This window comes from Sprattus sprattus (genome assembly GCF_963457725.1).
Source record: "Sprattus sprattus genome assembly, chromosome: 8".
Taxonomy (NCBI): domain Eukaryota; kingdom Metazoa; phylum Chordata; class Actinopteri; order Clupeiformes; family Clupeidae; genus Sprattus; species Sprattus sprattus.
In genome coordinates, this window is record NC_137927.1 from 33,096,215 (window position 1) to 33,114,044 (window position 17,830).

The following is a 17,830-nucleotide window of genomic DNA, read 5'->3' on the forward strand; positions in this document are numbered from 1 at the left end:
CCTGCCTATGAATGATTCATGTTGGACAGAGAGGTGACTGGCAATATGATATCTAAAAAAACATCTGCCACATATTCGCATTTTAAAGTTTTTTACATCACTCATATTAACCAGGGAATCTCTACTGGCTGTATGACAGTTATGTTCACCCACAAAGTGCTGTGTATATAAGATGCTTGTCGCCAAAGTATAAAATCACTATTCCATGATGAGAACTAATTACTCAATTAATGTAGCTTGACAGGGCACAATTTAAATGTGTCTTTGGTCTAGAATGAAAGGCTGATACAGTTACCCAACAACCATCCCCACCACTCACACACACTATTTGTATGGCAAGTTGTCATCCCATTCAAATAAAAGTCTGCATAGTTACAGATGACTCTAAACACCTATTGGTCCATTGTGATAAATGCCTCTCTCATTACTCTGTACTTCTTGTGTCTCTTCCTCATAGCTTCTTAGACGGCAACAGAATGTCCTTCCTACAGTTCAGTGTTTCTGGAGTGATTCTTGTCTCTACACTTTTAGGAGTGGGTGAGTTTAATGCTCTGTCTTTTCCCACACATTTACATGGCAAATATGTACATGACAATGAATTAGTACTTTTCAGTCTGTGCTAGTAATAAAGTTGTCATAGTACTGGAAGACAATTGTGTCTGTGTTGTAGGCATAGTCATAGCACACAGAGGATGCGTTCATTTGAGCATGCGTATAATTGTTCATGATGGAATTTTTTTCTGCAGGTGGTTTTAATGGATATTACAGCTTTTATATTCGACATTGCCATTACACCCAAAAGAATATCAGTGGCGTAGAGTTTATTTATTCTGCCTGGTTTAACAAGGCTGAATACCTACAGTTCAACACCACCGTGGGGAAGTGGGTGGGATACACTGAGTTTGGAGTGAAGAATGCAGAGGAATGGAACAAAGACAAAGGGATTATGGCTATGGTTAAGGCTGAGAGGGACAGAGTCTGCATAGCCAATGCCCAGCTTCACATCGATGCCATACTGTCAAAGAAAGGTGAGCATGGGTAAAGGAAGAAAAGTGGAGCCTGTGAATCGTTCCTCAGTAATCATGTCTGTCAGGTTTGGGTGAACATTTCTACACAGAATCAGTTTGTTTCACTTATGGGAAGTGTGGTTTAATCAGTTTGATATGATCAAAACTGTCAAGGAATAATTCTGCATTGTGCATTTTAAAACTGAAACGTTGAACATTTAATGTACTTAAATTCAATTTGTGGGTATTTATATTTAATTGGCTTAAGTAGACTAAAAAGGTACAGTATATATATTTAAATTATCAGATGATTTTGAAATTCCAAATATTGTCACATAAGTCAAAAATATAATTATTTCCCTTCCTCTGTGTGCATAATACATATGTAGATAACTATATGTTACAGCTGAGCCAGAGGTGAGACTGACTATGGGGAAGCCCTCCACTAGTGGCCATCCTGCTCTGTTGATGTGCAGCGCGTACAACTTCTACCCAAAGTTGATCCGCGTGACCTGGCACAGAGATGGCCAGGAGGTGAAGGGTGATGTGATATCTAGCGAGGAGCTGGCGGATGGAGACTGGTACTACCAGACCCACTCCCACCTGGAGTTCACCCCCAAAGCTGGAGAGAAGATCTCCTGTGTGGTGGAGCACATCAGCCTCAGGGACCCTCTGGAGATCACCTGGGGTGAGAACACCGGCTCCTGTCTAAAGCAGACCTCACTTGAACTCTTATGCTGTATCAGGTGTAGATAATAAGATACATCTGCACTGCAGCTAAGACACACGTGAAGACCTGCAGGCTACATGTACTGTAGCATTACCCCTCGTATTGCACACGATATAACTTCTTTAAGTCCTTTGCATAGTTTTATTCAGCTGTAAGACTGCTCCAATTGCTGCCACAAGTACCAGTACCAGTGTCTCTATATTCAGACACAGATCATACGTGTTGCTATTGTATGACCTCACACATCATGCGTGACATTACGTGACGTTTTCACAGACCCCTCCATGCCTGAGCCTGAGAGGAATAAGATTGCCATTGGAGCTGCAGCACTGGTGCTGGGGTTAATCGTCACTGCTGCTGGCTTCATCTACTACAAGACAAAGTCCAGAGGTCTGTGGTGTGCATGACCAACAACCAACATGCATCCAGCAGTCAGCATAGAATATGTTAACATATGCCACTGCATAATGGATGAACTTAGACTCTCAGGACATACAGACAAGTTAAAGTTCATTTTGATAAAAAGCAGCGCTGGTAAACTGGACTATTTTTATAGATTTTGTCATGTCACCAAAGAGTTTTGTTTGATGGTCTAATTTGAATGATTTCTTTTCTAACAGGGCGGATCTTGGTACCCAGTGGTTAGAGTAAGTCATCAGTTTATGACACATTTCTACACTTTTATTTAACAGTCAGAATCTGAAGTCTGAAAGGAAGGCTTATCCTCTATTCATAATTAAAATAATATAATAAAAACATATAAGTATTTCTGTATCACTGTATGGAATGGATTCTCATCATAAAAAAGAGATTTAATCCTTTGAGTGCTATATTCTTACAGGTCTGTCACAGCACGCTGAACTGACATTCAATCAATACATTTGTCAAGAAATCAATCATAAATGATTATGATCAAGACTGCTGGCTGTTTTTTTGCTGTCTTATTTCCCAAACTTGCTTTAGAAATGTGAATTACATATACCCATGACTCTTAAAACCAAAATATAGTTTTTTTTTTGTGCAGAGGAAGGGAAAACAATTCTTTAATATTTATTTCCTACCTTTGTCCTGTATAAAAACACTGGTGATGACTGAGATCACAAAGAGGTTTATATTAACTAGTTTTTACTACAGTCTTTGTAAGTTAAGTTTATAGAATGTGTCTAGTTTCACTAGTGTGGCTTTGGCTCTCTCTGCTGGATTGTGTCAGTGCTTACAGTTAAATAATTCCCTCCTAAGGTTTTCTGTAGATCTTTGTTGATGCTATTTTATCACTTCTGTCAATAATTAGTTTCAGTCACATGTAATCAACCACAATATTAAACTTTCTTTGTAACAATAAAGTTTGGAAAAAAACCTGTTATGTCTCTGTCTATTTATCTAACTCTCTTTCTCTCTCTCTCTCTCTCTCTCTCTCTCTCTCTCTGTATGTGTGTGCAATTTTTTGTTAGCTTATATTGTATATTTTGAAACTGGCTCAAGCATTTAACAGTCATTACAGATGATTCATCTAAAAGCCCATAGAAAATAAGAATGGATTACCAACAAAAAGCATCTGAGAACTGTATGGTTAAAAGTCTATAGATTTGAAATAGGCCTCAGTTGGGACACCTTTAATTTCATCAGGATATTGGTTCCAGAGCTGAGCAGCATAACAGCTAAAAGCTGCAAATAAGGCACAAAGCCAATGCAAATGTATGTAGCCATAGGCCAACTGCTGTAAATGAGCATACATACACATATACATTTAGTAAGTAGCTGCATATATGGCAGGAAGACTCCTGGCCAGACGTCATGAATTTGTGTTTCAAATGTGATGTCTCAGAATGACTTTCTACCTGTCAACAGGTGATGGCCTTGTTTCAGGGCCTATGATTGGTGCATGAAGTGGAATCAGTGGGTATTTTCCCAGGCTGGTTAAACTTGAGTAGCTGCTTCTCTTTGTTATGACTGTGTGGTGGAGCTGGGATGGGAACTCAGCACTGTGACTCTCAGTTCAGCTTCATATGGGAATATAACAAAGTCGTGAAGCCAGTATCAGAGACCTGAGAATGCATCTGTCACGGAGAAAGAAACAAAACCTCCAGAAATGAACTAAAATGGATAGTGATGTGAAGTGCTGCATTAAATGAGCTGGTTTGACCCTGATCCTGACACTGCAGCAAGCAAATTGCCATCAAAATCAATCTTAATTTGGTAATAATATACATTTGGATATAAACAAACGGGTATCCTGATAGTTCTTAACACACAGATGTTGTAAACTGAAACAAATAACAAAGCTAGGTTTCCTCTATTGCCTCCCTTTTTGGTGTCTGAAATGTAGTCTGTGTGTATGTCCAAGTTTGACCATTGTGGTAAAATGGACAGGGCTGTTTCTATGAGTTTCTGATGCTGCCCTGATAGAACATGGTGGGAATGACACTGACACCACGGGAGAGCACATACTGATCCAATTAATGCCTTTTCAGTGCTAAGGGTCTCTTTTGTTTAACTGTACACTACCTAAATAACTATAATGCATATAAGGAATAAAAAAGCATGTTTGATGAAAATGATACTGAAACTAATATTATGCGTATTTATAATACGGGTAGATGAAATCAAGCATTCTGATTGGTTGAGAGTGAGTCACGGGGTGTACTGTATTGAGCCTTATTGAGCTACGCGTCGGGCCTAGTAACACCCTCGAACAGTACATTATTGACGATACAGTACTATTATTTAACTATAATGCATATGACACTAAGATATGAAAAAGGATGTTTGCTTTTTCAATACTTCTGTAGTCTAGTTGGGCGTCATTCAAAAAAATTGTAGTCGTCTGAGACACCCTGCATTTGAACTGATAATTCGATCCTAATATATAAGACATGTTATCAACCTTAATTCTGATTGAAGTTTTGGAGTATGGCACCATTATATCTCCTCCCTTTGCTTTGGTCTCAGAATGTATGCAGCAGGAAAAAACCTGAGGTATCATTTGATCAAATCAAACGGTGAGAAACAGTTGGTGGTTTCATTATAATAAGTTAATGAACACAAATTTGAAGTAAGTGATATATCATTAAGTCACTAAAGACTTGACAGAAATCTTAGACTGAAATTTGACAGGAGTGTTCTCCTGGACACAGATGAATCACTGAGGAACCTGATTATCTGATTGGTTGCTGGGTGAGTGCGTCTCAGTTGAGTTTCTCTGTAGTCTGAGAGAGTTTGTCTTCCCTGTGTTCTCACTGTCTGTTCAACACTGATACCCCTTCAGTTCCTGCCTCCAAAGATGACTTTAACATGGATTTTACTGGTCCTTCCGGGGATTATCTGCACAGAGACCCAGAGTGAGTAAACTGCCTCTTTTAGTTCACTGGGGTTTTCACATTGAGAATGCTGAGGAAAGATAACACTTGTGAATTATATGAGTACAAGTTCAATACTGCATAGAAAATGTAGCGGTATGAGTTGTTTACATATTATCTCTATGTGATACTGTAACTGCATATCTTTACATTTCTAGACAAATTGTTCAGTTGGGGAAGAGCTGTCCACATATAATCTTTATAGGATAAAGTTACATTTCAAATGAAATGAAATGTGTGATTTACCACCATGGATAGAACTCCAGTATATGATGGTGAAAGGAGTGGGGAAATCATAACGTGTACACTGAGGATAGGCTGCAAAATATCACAATGAGATCATTTATGAATTAGTCCTAATAAATGTCCTTGATGTCATGGTTACATCAAAATGAAATAATATTTATCATACCTCCACCGAGTTGTGTAGTTAAAGTGTCCCTATCACATACACATATTGACATGTATTGTATCAGCTTGTGCAGGGGTTTAAAACTGTGTTTTGTTGTTGTCTGTTCCAGTTGTAGATGTGGACATGTCTCTGTTTGGGTGCACAGACTCAGAGGGAGAGGAGATGTATGGACTGGATGGGGAAGAGTACTCTCACGCAGACTTCACCCAGGGCAAATACGTTATGACACTGCCTAAGTTTGCTGATCAGTTTGAAATGGTCGAAGGCACATATGAGCAGGCACTTGTAAACATGCAAATCTGCAAACAGAACCTGCAAACAACCATAGAATCATACAAAAGTCCAGCAGTAGCAGAAGGTGAGTCTAAATAACATCACTGATTTTCTTCAGCCAGTTTTAATCACTGGTATATGACATATTTAAGGAAAAAGCTGTTTTATGACATTAGAATTTTCTCTCACTCCCTGAACTCTCCTCTCTCATTCCTCTTTCTACTGCAGTAATAACTGAATGTCTCACAGCATATGAAAGGACTGCATGACAGCTACACTTGTCTCTCCCTCATTGTATGTTTCTCTTATGTACAGTGTGTGTGTGTGTGTGTATGTCATTGGTTACTGATGATAAATCAGTGAGTGTTTATTGCACAGTAATGTCTTCCTGTCAGGGGGACACCATTTCACTCTTTTATGTGCGTCCCCAGCCCCCCCCATGAGCTCCATCTACCCCAGAGATGAGGTGAAGGTGGGCACTGTCAACACTCTCATCTGCTACATCGCTGGGTTCTACCCTCCTCGACTCACCGTGCAGTGGACAAGGAACAACAAGAATGTGACCCAGGGAGTGAGCAGCAGTCAGCTCCGTCCGAATATTAAAGATGGTTCCTTCAGCCAGTTCTTCACCCTGAAGTTCACCCCTCAGGAGGGGGACATGTACACCTGCACTGTGGAGCACTCGGCACTGGATGGACCTATGACAAGAGATTTTGGTAAAACATTTTCCCTAAGGCATCGTGAGTTACTCTGATAGAAGGAGATGCAGCTGATCTTAATGTAATGTGAATTAAGTTAAGACTCCCATGTGTTATATGGAATGCACATACTTACCGTGTCAAAATAAAGGCTCAAACTAGAGATAATCAATCACTTCAGTCAAACTACCATATTACCATGCAAGGTTTCTAGGCCCATTTTCTTACAATGTATGTGTGTGTGTGTGTGTGTGTGTGTGTGTGTGTGTGTGTGTGTGTGTGTGTGTGTGTGTGTGTGTGTGTTTGTGTGTGTGTGTGTGTGTGTGTGTGTGTGTGTGTGTGTGTGTGCATCTGTGTCTTCCTCAGATGTTGAAGTGTCAGAGCCCAGTCTTGGTCCCTCAGTGTTCTGTGGAGTGGGTCTGACTTTGGGACTGCTGGGAGTGGCTACCGGAACATTCTTCCTCGTCAAGGGAAACCAGTGCAACTGAAACTGCATTCCAATGTGGCTTTCAATTCATTCCCCTTCAGATCACAGGCATGCAGATTGTTTGAAGTACATGTTATTATTCTAGGGAAGATGTAATTAACTCTGAAAATCAAATGAAAGTAAATCAGAGTGCCAATGTTTGCTGTGGATCTGTACTGTCTATGAAGCTCAGTTACTGCAGTCTGTGTACAACTTTATTCATAACTTGTAGATACACACTTGACGTATGATTTTTTTCCTGGAAAGTAAGATCAAATATTTCCTGTGATTTGGGTTGGTGATTTAATAAAGTTACTTAAAGCAAAACTGTATGAGTAGCTGCATGAGACACACTCATTCATCAGTGAATTGTTTTAACGTATGAATTTAGATAAACTTTGCTAAATATTTTCTGTCAATAAAAACAATAAAAGTTATCAATTAAAATAATTTATTTTATGGATATGGTTTTAATATTGGGTTCAAATTGTGCAGTCATCTTTAATATGCATTCAATAAATGGGCCAAGACGTTAGAAATGCCACATTTATGAGAGCACAGATTCTGATGAGTGCTTTCTATGTACTTTATGTTGCTTCGATATATAATACAACACAAAAAAATTGCCTACTACATCTATCTATAAATCCAGGAATCTCTGTGTGTCTGTCTGTCTAGGGCGTATCTCCCTGACGGTAGTTACGTTAGTTATGAGATTTCGCATGTAGCTTACGCATGTCATGAACCTGTGCATCCTTGATTTTGAAGATTTTTGAATTTATAGTTTGCGAGATATTTGTATTTTACCGTTTCCCGTAGGAAACAATGGGTTATCGTTTCCCGTCCCGTCGGCACTATGGGTAGTGACGTCACAATCAAACAATATACGCCTAGCAGTATTAAACTATCCTGCCTTCACTCAAAGTTCAGAATAGCGTTGGCTACGATAAGAGGTCCGCATTCAAATTCTTCTTGGTGAACAGATACAGATTTTTGCTCAGGTAATCTTAAGACAGTGATTGATTTCGTTTAGATTATTTTTAAGCTTCTTTATATTAAGTTTCAAAGTAATGTCTAGAGTTGTACAGTCATCTAACAGACAGGGAATAGTAATCCATCAAAGTCTGTCTGGGGCGTATCTCCCTGACGGTAGTTACGTTAGTTATGATATTTCGCATGAAGCTTACGCATGTCATGAACCTGTGCATCCTTGATTTTGAAGATTTTTGAATTCATAGTTCGCGAGATATTTGTATTTTACCGTTTGCGGTAGGCACTGTAGTGAGGCACTATGTAGCGGACCCGCGCGACGTGAATGATGTCATAGTCATAGAACAGTCGTTGTCATAGATGTTACCCCAGCTGATGCGTATGGGCCTGGCATGTAACCAACTCTCATTACCATGTTAAGTAGTATATTGTATTTTGATGTATTTGTATAAGAGTTAGCTTTCTATTCAATGTTGATGGTAAGCCTAGACCAGTGACCATGCGTTCATGCATCTACTGACGCAATGAGAGAGGTTTTCAGATGTGTCCCGATGTATCTGTCGTTATTCGTGTGTAGACTTTGTTTTCTCATTATTGCAATATTATAAACCTCAGTCTGCATTTACCCTGGCTGGGAGAGGCTGTCATTCGGAAGATACTGTGTGTGATCGCCTTTGCTCTGTGTTTATTAAACCTGTCAGAGTGTATGAATAAACGGCTGGGTGCCAATCAAAATCACAACTCAAGAGTGGCCGCTACAAATGGTAGCTTATATTGATAAGCCTCGGAGGCTTTCAGATTGTACATTGCTTTCCCATCTGTTGCTATGGAGTCCACGAAATACGCGCAATTCTTGCTGTAAGTTATGTCGGGCCACGTCGTCATGTTATCCTCCCAGTTCTGCACTGAACAACAGCTAGCCTACACCTACGTCTGCTAACACTACATAATGCATAATTCCTACGGGCACTGCACTAGTATACACAAATGCAAAGTTTATAGTACGTTCAGTGAGTGAGTTATTGTGCTATATAAATAAAATTGAATTTAATTACAGTTTTTTTCACAAATGCTTACACACATTTTCTGATTTTATTTTTAAAAGCTCTACGTACAATTACTAAAACCCCACACGCAATGAAAAACACCCCTTAGATTTTACAAAGGGAAACGCAATATTCAACAAACATTTGTAGTGCACAGCAAGTATGAGTGCTGGTATCAAGTACACTGCCAATAACATACACCTGGTTTTGCAAAATAATAACAAGAACCGAAGATTATTAGACCATGACTGCTGGGATAGGGAATAAACAAATTAATTAATTACAGTGCATGAAATGCCCTGTATTGTTATTCCTAGGCATTTTCTTCTTCTTCTTCTTCTTATTCTTCTTACCTTTTTCTGCGATTAATTCAGCCCTAACCGCTTAACGTAGAAACTTCATTCAAACATTGACGCGTAGGTCTTGTAAAGGACACTTATGCTATGTATTTTTCACTTTTCAAAACTTTATACTTTTTAAGTTATTAAAGAAAAACAAATCTAAATTTTTCCATTGACTTACATTGGGCCACATTGGGCCATTATGACATCATAATAGGGTAATTAAACTGGCTTGCACCTGTGCTTCACTGACACCTGCGACAAATCCAAGGAACCTCTCCTCTCTCTCCCTCTCAATTTAACTGTAACTAGGGACATTAAGGCTGAATCCCATTTCTCCCGCTACCCCTTCGTCTTTCCCCTTCCCCTCCGTTTTGCGCGTTCATGTGGAGGGGTAGGGCTGTCCCAATTCACGTTAAGACAGAGGGGTAGGGGAAGGGGAAGCGCTTTCTACCGCTCCAAACGGAGATTTTCCGAGGGCACACTTCAAACGGAGGGGTAGACTGATTTCCCTCAATGCATTGCGAACCCGTGATCATTAAAGAACAAACATCGCGCGAGTCCATTTAAAAATGTCGGAAACAGCAGGGAAAGCATCACACAAATGAAAGTATTTTCTTTGTAATTCATGATTTTAAAACTTGTTTGATGAAATGTTGCATTGTGTAAATAACAGCTGCAGGCGCCATGTTTGTTTATATCTGGTGAGTGACAGCTGTCGCTCTCCGGTAACGTAACAGCTGACGCTTCGTACTGATGACGTACGTAATTGTTGAAGTGCTATCCCAATTCGAAGGGCTAGCGTTTCAACCCCTTCCGCTACCGCTCCGTTTGAAAAAGCGAAGGCGAAGGGGTAGGGGTAAGGGTAGGGGTAGAGATGAGAAATGGGATTGGGCCTAAGACACCTTCCATTCTCTACTTTGGTTTCTCTCCATCTCTCCATCTTTCTATCCCTCTCAGTCTACTTTCTCTCACACTCAATCTCTCTTCTTCACTCCATTTTTATCTCCTTTTTTCAATATTTTCACTCTCTTTTTGTCTTTCACTCTTCTTTCCTTCTTCCACTCTTCTTTCCTTCTTTCACCTTTCTTTCCTTTCTTCACTCTCCTTTCTTCTTTCCTTCTTTCACTCTTCTTTCCTTTGTTCACTCTTCTTTCTTTTCTTCTTTCCTTCTTTCACTCTTCTTTCCTTCATCCTCTCTTCTCTCCTTTCCTCACTCTTCTATCCTTTCTTCTTTCCTTCTTCCACTCTTCTTTCCTTTCTTCTTTCCTTCTTTCACTCTTCTTTCTTTTCTTCTTCCTTTCCTAACTTTTGCATTTCATGCACTGGTATTTCCTTCAGGAAATGCATTTTCTAGTTGATTATTACACTTTCAAAATGCTTTTCTCAGCCTTGGCTTCATGTCTCATTGCACTGCATCACTGAACACGGCCAGTGGGTGTGCTCTTGACAGGCTGCTTCTTTCGTTCCAATGTCCCTCCCTTTTTAGGAACCTGTTGAATGGATACATTTGGTTTAGGAAGTCCTCATAGTTTTTGTCAATTCCTCTTCATTACTACACAGACTAAAAAAGAAGTTTTCTCTAGAGCGAATGGAGTTGATAAACTGAAAAGGAGCCACCTTATAGGCATTTACCATAGGTGTAGTCCTCTACCGGATGGTAGTCCTGCACATCGCGCATGCTCAAACACAAGCGGTTTACGGCAGAAGGCTCAAATGGAATGGAAATGGAAATGGAATGAAAATGAGCCCTAGTGACTAGTGACTATGTTTATGGCAGAGATAGTGACACACACACACTCTGAATTTTATCTCTACATTTTACCCATCCAGGGTAGTGATACACACAGTCACACACAGTGAAGCACACTAACCCGGAGCAGTGAGCTGCTTTCGAGCGCCTGGGGAGCAGTGATTGGGGTTAGGTGCCTTGCTCAAGGGCACTTCAGCCGTGGATGTGAGCATGGGAGAGCAGTGTCAACGTCAACATATGAGGGTTGTCTTCATGCATAATGTGGCTATATTTAATGTAATATTTAATTATGTTGCAAACGGTTTACAGCATAAGGCTCAACATCAACATGAGGGTTGTCTTCACGCATTATGTGGGTATACTTAATTTAATGTTTAATTATGCAGTCGACAGTGTCTCAAAGTGACACATGCAAGATGTGTGGGACTGTCATTGGGTAACGATTGATCGGGTAGTGCGCATCCACGACTACCATCCGGGAGAGGACTACCATCCGGGAGAGGACTACCATCCGGTTATGACAATAGGCTTTTACGTCCATTACTTATGACACGGCATGGAGGGGCGAGCCATCCCGGATGCCATAGAGAATGCATTGAGAGCTCTGTTTGTGAAAAAAAACGGATTTAACATAAGAGTCAATTGGAGAGGTCTCGGGCGAAATTAATTTCGCCCCAAATGGCCCCAAAGGGGCGGGGCCATTTGAAGCACGACTTTAGGCTGACTGAATGACTGTTACCTGATTCAACAATGACATACAGAGGCAGATCAAATGGTCTAGTGGTAGAATACGACCGCAAAAAATATAACATTTACATTTAGTCACTAAGCACACGCTTTTATCCAAAGCAACTGATTTTTCCTTTTCCCATAAGCAGTGCGTCGCCCAAATCGCCCTTATGGACAAGCTGCCCCTGCCTATGAATGATTCATGTTGGACAGAGAGGTGACTGGCAATATGATATCTAAAAAAACATCTGCCACATATTCGCATTTTAAAGTTTTTTACATCACTCATATTAACCAGGGAATCTCTACTGGCTGTATGACAGTTATGTTCACCCACAAAGTGCTGTGTATATAAGATGCTTGTCGCCAAAGTATAAAATCACTATTCCATGATGAGAACTAATTACTCAATTAATGTAGCTTGACAGGGCACAATTTAAATGTGTCTTTGGTCTAGAATGAAAGGCTGATACAGTTACCCAACAACCATCCCCACCACTCACACACACTATTTGTATGGCAAGTTGTCATCCCATTCAAATAAAAGTCTGCATAGTTACAGATGACTCTAAACACCTATTGGTCCATTGTGATAAATGCCTCTCTCATTACTCTGTACTTCTTGTGTCTCTTCCTCATAGCTTCTTAGACGGCAACAGAATGTCCTTCCTACAGTTCAGTGTTTCTGGAGTGATTCTTGTCTCTACACTTTTAGGAGTGGGTGAGTTTAATGCTCTGTCTTTTCCCACACATTTACATGGCAAATATGTACATGACAATGAATTAGTACTTTTCAGTCTGTGCTAGTAATAAAGTTGTCATAGTACTGGAAGACAATTGTGTCTGTGTTGTAGGCATAGTCATAGCACACAGAGGATGCGTTCATTTGAGCATGCGTATAATTGTTCATGATGGAATTTTTTTCTGCAGGTGGTTTTAATGGATATTACAGCTTTTATATTCGACATTGCCATTACACCCAAAAGAATATCAGTGGCGTAGAGTTTATTTATTCTGCCTGGTTTAACAAGGCTGAATACCTACAGTTCAACACCACCGTGGGGAAGTGGGTGGGATACACTGAGTTTGGAGTGAAGAATGCAGAGGAATGGAACAAAGACAAAGGGATTATGGCTATGGTTAAGGCTGAGAGGGACAGAGTCTGCATAGCCAATGCCCAGCTTCACATCGATGCCATACTGTCAAAGAAAGGTGAGCATGGGTAAAGGAAGAAAAGTGGAGCCTGTGAATCGTTCCTCAGTAATCATGTCTGTCAGGTTTGGGTGAACATTTCTACACAGAATCAGTTTGTTTCACTTATGGGAAGTGTGGTTTAATCAGTTTGATATGATCAAAACTGTCAAGGAATAATTCTGCATTGTGCATTTTAAAACTGAAACGTTGAACATTTAATGTACTTAAATTCAATTTGTGGGTATTTATATTTAATTGGCTTAAGTAGACTAAAAAGGTACAGTATATATATTTAAATTATCAGATGATTTTGAAATTCCAAATATTGTCACATAAGTCAAAAATATAATTATTTCCCTTCCTCTGTGTGCATAATACATATGTAGATAACTATATGTTACAGCTGAGCCAGAGGTGAGACTGACTATGGGGAAGCCCTCCACTAGTGGCCATCCTGCTCTGTTGATGTGCAGCGCGTACAACTTCTACCCAAAGTTGATCCGCGTGACCTGGCACAGAGATGGCCAGGAGGTGAAGGGTGATGTGATATCTAGCGAGGAGCTGGCGGATGGAGACTGGTACTACCAGACCCACTCCCACCTGGAGTTCACCCCCAAAGCTGGAGAGAAGATCTCCTGTGTGGTGGAGCACATCAGCCTCAGGGACCCTCTGGAGATCACCTGGGGTGAGAACACCGGCTCCTGTCTAAAGCAGACCTCACTTGAACTCTTATGCTGTATCAGGTGTAGATAATAAGATACATCTGCACTGCAGCTAAGACACACGTGAAGACCTGCAGGCTACATGTACTGTAGCATTACCCCTCGTATTGCACACGATATAACTTCTTTAAGTCCTTTGCATAGTTTTATTCAGCTGTAAGACTGCTCCAATTGCTGCCACAAGTACCAGTACCAGTGTCTCTATATTCAGACACAGATCATACGTGTTGCTATTGTATGACCTCACACATCATGCGTGACATTACGTGACGTTTTCACAGACCCCTCCATGCCTGAGCCTGAGAGGAATAAGATTGCCATTGGAGCTGCAGCACTGGTGCTGGGGTTAATCGTCACTGCTGCTGGCTTCATCTACTACAAGACAAAGTCCAGAGGTCTGTGGTGTGCATGACCAACAACCAACATGCATCCAGCAGTCAGCATAGAATATGTTAACATATGCCACTGCATAATGGATGAACTTAGACTCTCAGGACATACAGACAAGTTAAAGTTCATTTTGATAAAAAGCAGCGCTGGTAAACTGGACTATTTTTATAGATTTTGTCATGTCACCAAAGAGTTTTGTTTGATGGTCTAATTTGAATGATTTCTTTTCTAACAGGGCGGATCTTGGTACCCAGTGGTTAGAGTAAGTCATCAGTTTATGACACATTTCTACACTTTTATTTAACAGTCAGAATCTGAAGTCTGAAAGGAAGGCTTATCCTCTATTCATAATTAAAATAATATAATAAAAACATATAAGTATTTCTGTATCACTGTATGGAATGGATTCTCATCATAAAAAAGAGATTTAATCCTTTGAGTGCTATATTCTTACAGGTCTGTCACAGCACGCTGAACTGACATTCAATCAATACATTTGTCAAGAAATCAATCATAAATGATTATGATCAAGACTGCTGGCTGTTTTTTTGCTGTCTTATTTCCCAAACTTGCTTTAGAAATGTGAATTACATATACCCATGACTCTTAAAACCAAAATATAGTTTTTTTTTTGTGCAGAGGAAGGGAAAACAATTCTTTAATATTTATTTCCTACCTTTGTCCTGTATAAAAACACTGGTGATGACTGAGATCACAAAGAGGTTTATATTAACTAGTTTTTACTACAGTCTTTGTAAGTTAAGTTTATAGAATGTGTCTAGTTTCACTAGTGTGGCTTTGGCTCTCTCTGCTGGATTGTGTCAGTGCTTACAGTTAAATAATTCCCTCCTAAGGTTTTCTGTAGATCTTTGTTGATGCTATTTTATCACTTCTGTCAATAATTAGTTTCAGTCACATGTAATCAACCACAATATTAAACTTTCTTTGTAACAATAAAGTTTGGAAAAAAACCTGTTATGTCTCTGTCTATTTATCTAACTCTCTTTCTCTCTCTCTCTCTCTCTCTCTCTCTCTCTCTCTGTATGTGTGTGCAATTTTTTGTTAGCTTATATTGTATATTTTGAAACTGGCTCAAGCATTTAACAGTCATTACAGATTTATTTGTGTTCCACTATCCATATCTTAAAGAGACTTCCATCATGACTTTAATCCATGAATAACCACGGTTTACGGAGTTAACTGTTTTGAACCCAGTAACTCTCATCATACCAGTAATAAGACTCTAATGATCTATAATTTTAAAATGTACTCAAATAAAGCAGGGCATCATCAAAGTCTTATTTACAGGAGACACCTCCTACTCAGGACATTTTTGACAGGCCGTCAGTTAACAGTGAACTGGTTGAGTTATGTCACTCTTGGGGTGAGGTCCAACATTTGTCCGAGAATGGCCTCACTGAAATGAAAATCATTTGTCCTTGTGTGAGTGACAATCAAAGGTCCTTTGGCAGCACCTACTGGATATTTATAAGTATTACATACATATTTACCCTTACAGTTGTGTAAGGTAGTGTATGTGCCACGCCACTAGGCAGCGCTGCAGCCGTGTTTTGTAAATGTTAATTTGTTTGCTCTGATGTGCTTTTGTACCTCAGGGTGACCCCTAAGTTTTCATGAGCTCTGATGTCAGAGATGCGATGAATAAGACTTGAATGTGTGTGTTAGATGACACCATTAAGAAACCTCCTCCTCGTCTCCCGTGTCGAATACTTTGGACGCCCAACCACCCGCCAACATAGATCAATTACAACACAATGCAGAGTTTCAGCGGGCCGTTGGATTAGTGGAGAGAGAGACTGTTGGATGTATCCTTATTTAATATTAATTAAATTAAATATTGCAATTATTGAACAAGGTGACGATGATGATAATGATTGTGATGACGGTTAGGATGGTGATGTGGTAATGACAATAATGGTGATGATGATGAAGAAGATGACGGTGATGAAGATGATGAAGATGATGGTGATGAAGATGATGATAGCCGCTCTGCCCCTCACCTCTGGAACTCCCTCCCCCCTGACATCAGGAACATTGACCCTAACTCAATCGCACTTTTTAAAACTCACATCAAAACACACCTGTTTAGGCAAGCCTATATAACCTGTAAAGGTCCTGCCAACTGAAGTTGTTGCTGTTGCTGTATTATGTATTCACTGTTGTAAGGTGACCTTGGGTTTCTTGAAAGGCGCCCTATAAATAAAATGTATTATTATTACTATTATTATGATGATGTTTGTGATGACAGTAATGCACAATCTACAGTTCTCAAGACATCCATGAAATCAGTCCAGTATAAACCCCATGATCTCGAAATATAAGGTAAAGCTGGAAAAGTGTTTGTTGGAGAGGAGTCAGTTTCTAAATCTGAACTTGTGATCTCTGGAGTCTGAATTACCTGATGTTGTGCTCTTCTAGTTGGTGACAATCACCACAGCTTGTCTGAGACAGATGCCAAGTTCCCAATGATGGTGTATTTACACACACCCATAAACATGGCCCTCTTCTGGTGATGTGAGATGATACAGTGAGCCATGTCTTTGTCCAATGGCATTTAATCTGCGTCATCCCTGGACACAAGGTATGCAGAGCACACCGATCACCTCAGGTCTGAAGCTGCTGGAAGCGATCTTTGAATAACTACATTCATATGGAGCTGAAAAGATGACTTTAGAGCAGACCTGGGCAAAGTGCGGCCCGAGGGCCATATGCGGCCCCTTGGCTGTCCCTGACCGGCCCACGGAGGTCAATGTTAAATTAGGAATCAAACGTTAAAAGATAAAAATTGATATTACTACTATTTTCATGCCAAATTGAGTTCAGCCTATTGGTCCGGCCCTCCACAACAGTCCCATTATCTCATGTGGCCCCTTGGAGAAATTAATTGCCCACCCCTGCTCTAGAGCTTCGTAGACCCCACCAGTGAGCTGCACAAGGGAATGTGTTTTGTTAACAATAGATAGTTGCTGGAGAGTTATTATAAGGTCATGGACTTGGTGTGTGTGTGTGTGTGTCTATTCTAACGAAAGAAAAAGAGAACTCATGTCACTTATGTCTTCAGTTGTTATACCAGACATGTTGCTATACGTGCACCTGCAGGCCTTGTGTTAGCAACTAGTAATGCTATGATTAGGACTTAAAGGTGTGAGTGCTGATATCTGTACTACTGTATATGGAAGATTCCCTTACAGGTTAATCCAGTGATGTTGTGGTTGTTCTAGCCTGGAAGAGTTCGGTGGTACAGATAACTTGGTGTATCTGGGAGTTTGCCCCATATGGGAAAGGTCTGTAAAACATATCAGAATCACACTGGTATGTTAAACACTTTTACAATACTTGTATGATAAATGTGGTCCATTTCATACTAAAATGGCAAAATGGCCTTCTACATGCAACGTAGATCATATAGAAAACATATATTGTTCTATGCTACTGTATATGAAATGGGCCATAATTATGTGTGTTGACACACTATTGTTTATACTATATAAAAATGAACATACATGAATTTTACAGACTTCTTCCATACGGGACCACTTATATGTGAGTTAAGCTCTACCAAACAAGTGTGTGATGTTGTTTGGTCTCTACAAGAGAAGCCTCAGGAAGGACAGCAGTGAATCTTTCCATCCCTCATCTCAACAGATAGAGTCGTTTTAACAAGTTTTATATTTTCTGCTCTCAACACCTGTCAAGGAACAG

General features: G+C 40.0%; 3 protein-coding genes across 3 annotated transcripts; all 3 read left to right on the forward strand.

Annotated features, from left to right (window-relative positions):
• The first annotated feature begins 475 nt into the window (after nt 1-475).
• On the forward strand, nt 476-2,961 carry LOC308369511 (rano class II histocompatibility antigen, A beta chain-like). Its single transcript, XM_080843978.1, has 6 exons — nt 476-537; nt 747-1,028; nt 1,414-1,695; nt 2,014-2,127; nt 2,358-2,384; nt 2,579-2,961. The coding sequence occupies exons 1-5, from the start codon at nt 477-479 to the stop codon at nt 2,381-2,383; spliced, it is 765 nt and encodes a 254-aa protein (XP_080700104.1). The 5' UTR covers nt 476; the 3' UTR covers nt 2,384; nt 2,579-2,961.
• Nucleotides 2,962-4,974: 2,013 nt separating this feature from the next.
• LOC308369041 (H-2 class II histocompatibility antigen, A-Q alpha chain-like) lies at nt 4,975-7,282 on the forward strand. The gene is made up of 4 exons (XM_080843375.1): nt 4,975-5,075; nt 5,615-5,863; nt 6,210-6,494; nt 6,843-7,282. Exons 1-4 carry the CDS (start codon nt 5,018-5,020, stop codon nt 6,962-6,964), a joined length of 714 nt encoding a protein of 237 aa, XP_080699501.1. The 5' UTR covers nt 4,975-5,017; the 3' UTR covers nt 6,965-7,282.
• Nucleotides 7,283-12,460: 5,178 nt separating this feature from the next.
• Nucleotides 12,461-14,946, forward strand: LOC308368864 (rano class II histocompatibility antigen, A beta chain-like). Its single transcript, XM_080843146.1, has 6 exons — nt 12,461-12,522; nt 12,732-13,013; nt 13,399-13,680; nt 13,999-14,112; nt 14,343-14,369; nt 14,564-14,946. The coding sequence occupies exons 1-5, from the start codon at nt 12,462-12,464 to the stop codon at nt 14,366-14,368; spliced, it is 765 nt and encodes a 254-aa protein (XP_080699272.1). The 5' UTR covers nt 12,461; the 3' UTR covers nt 14,369; nt 14,564-14,946.
• Nucleotides 14,947-17,830: the final 2,884 nt, after the last annotated feature.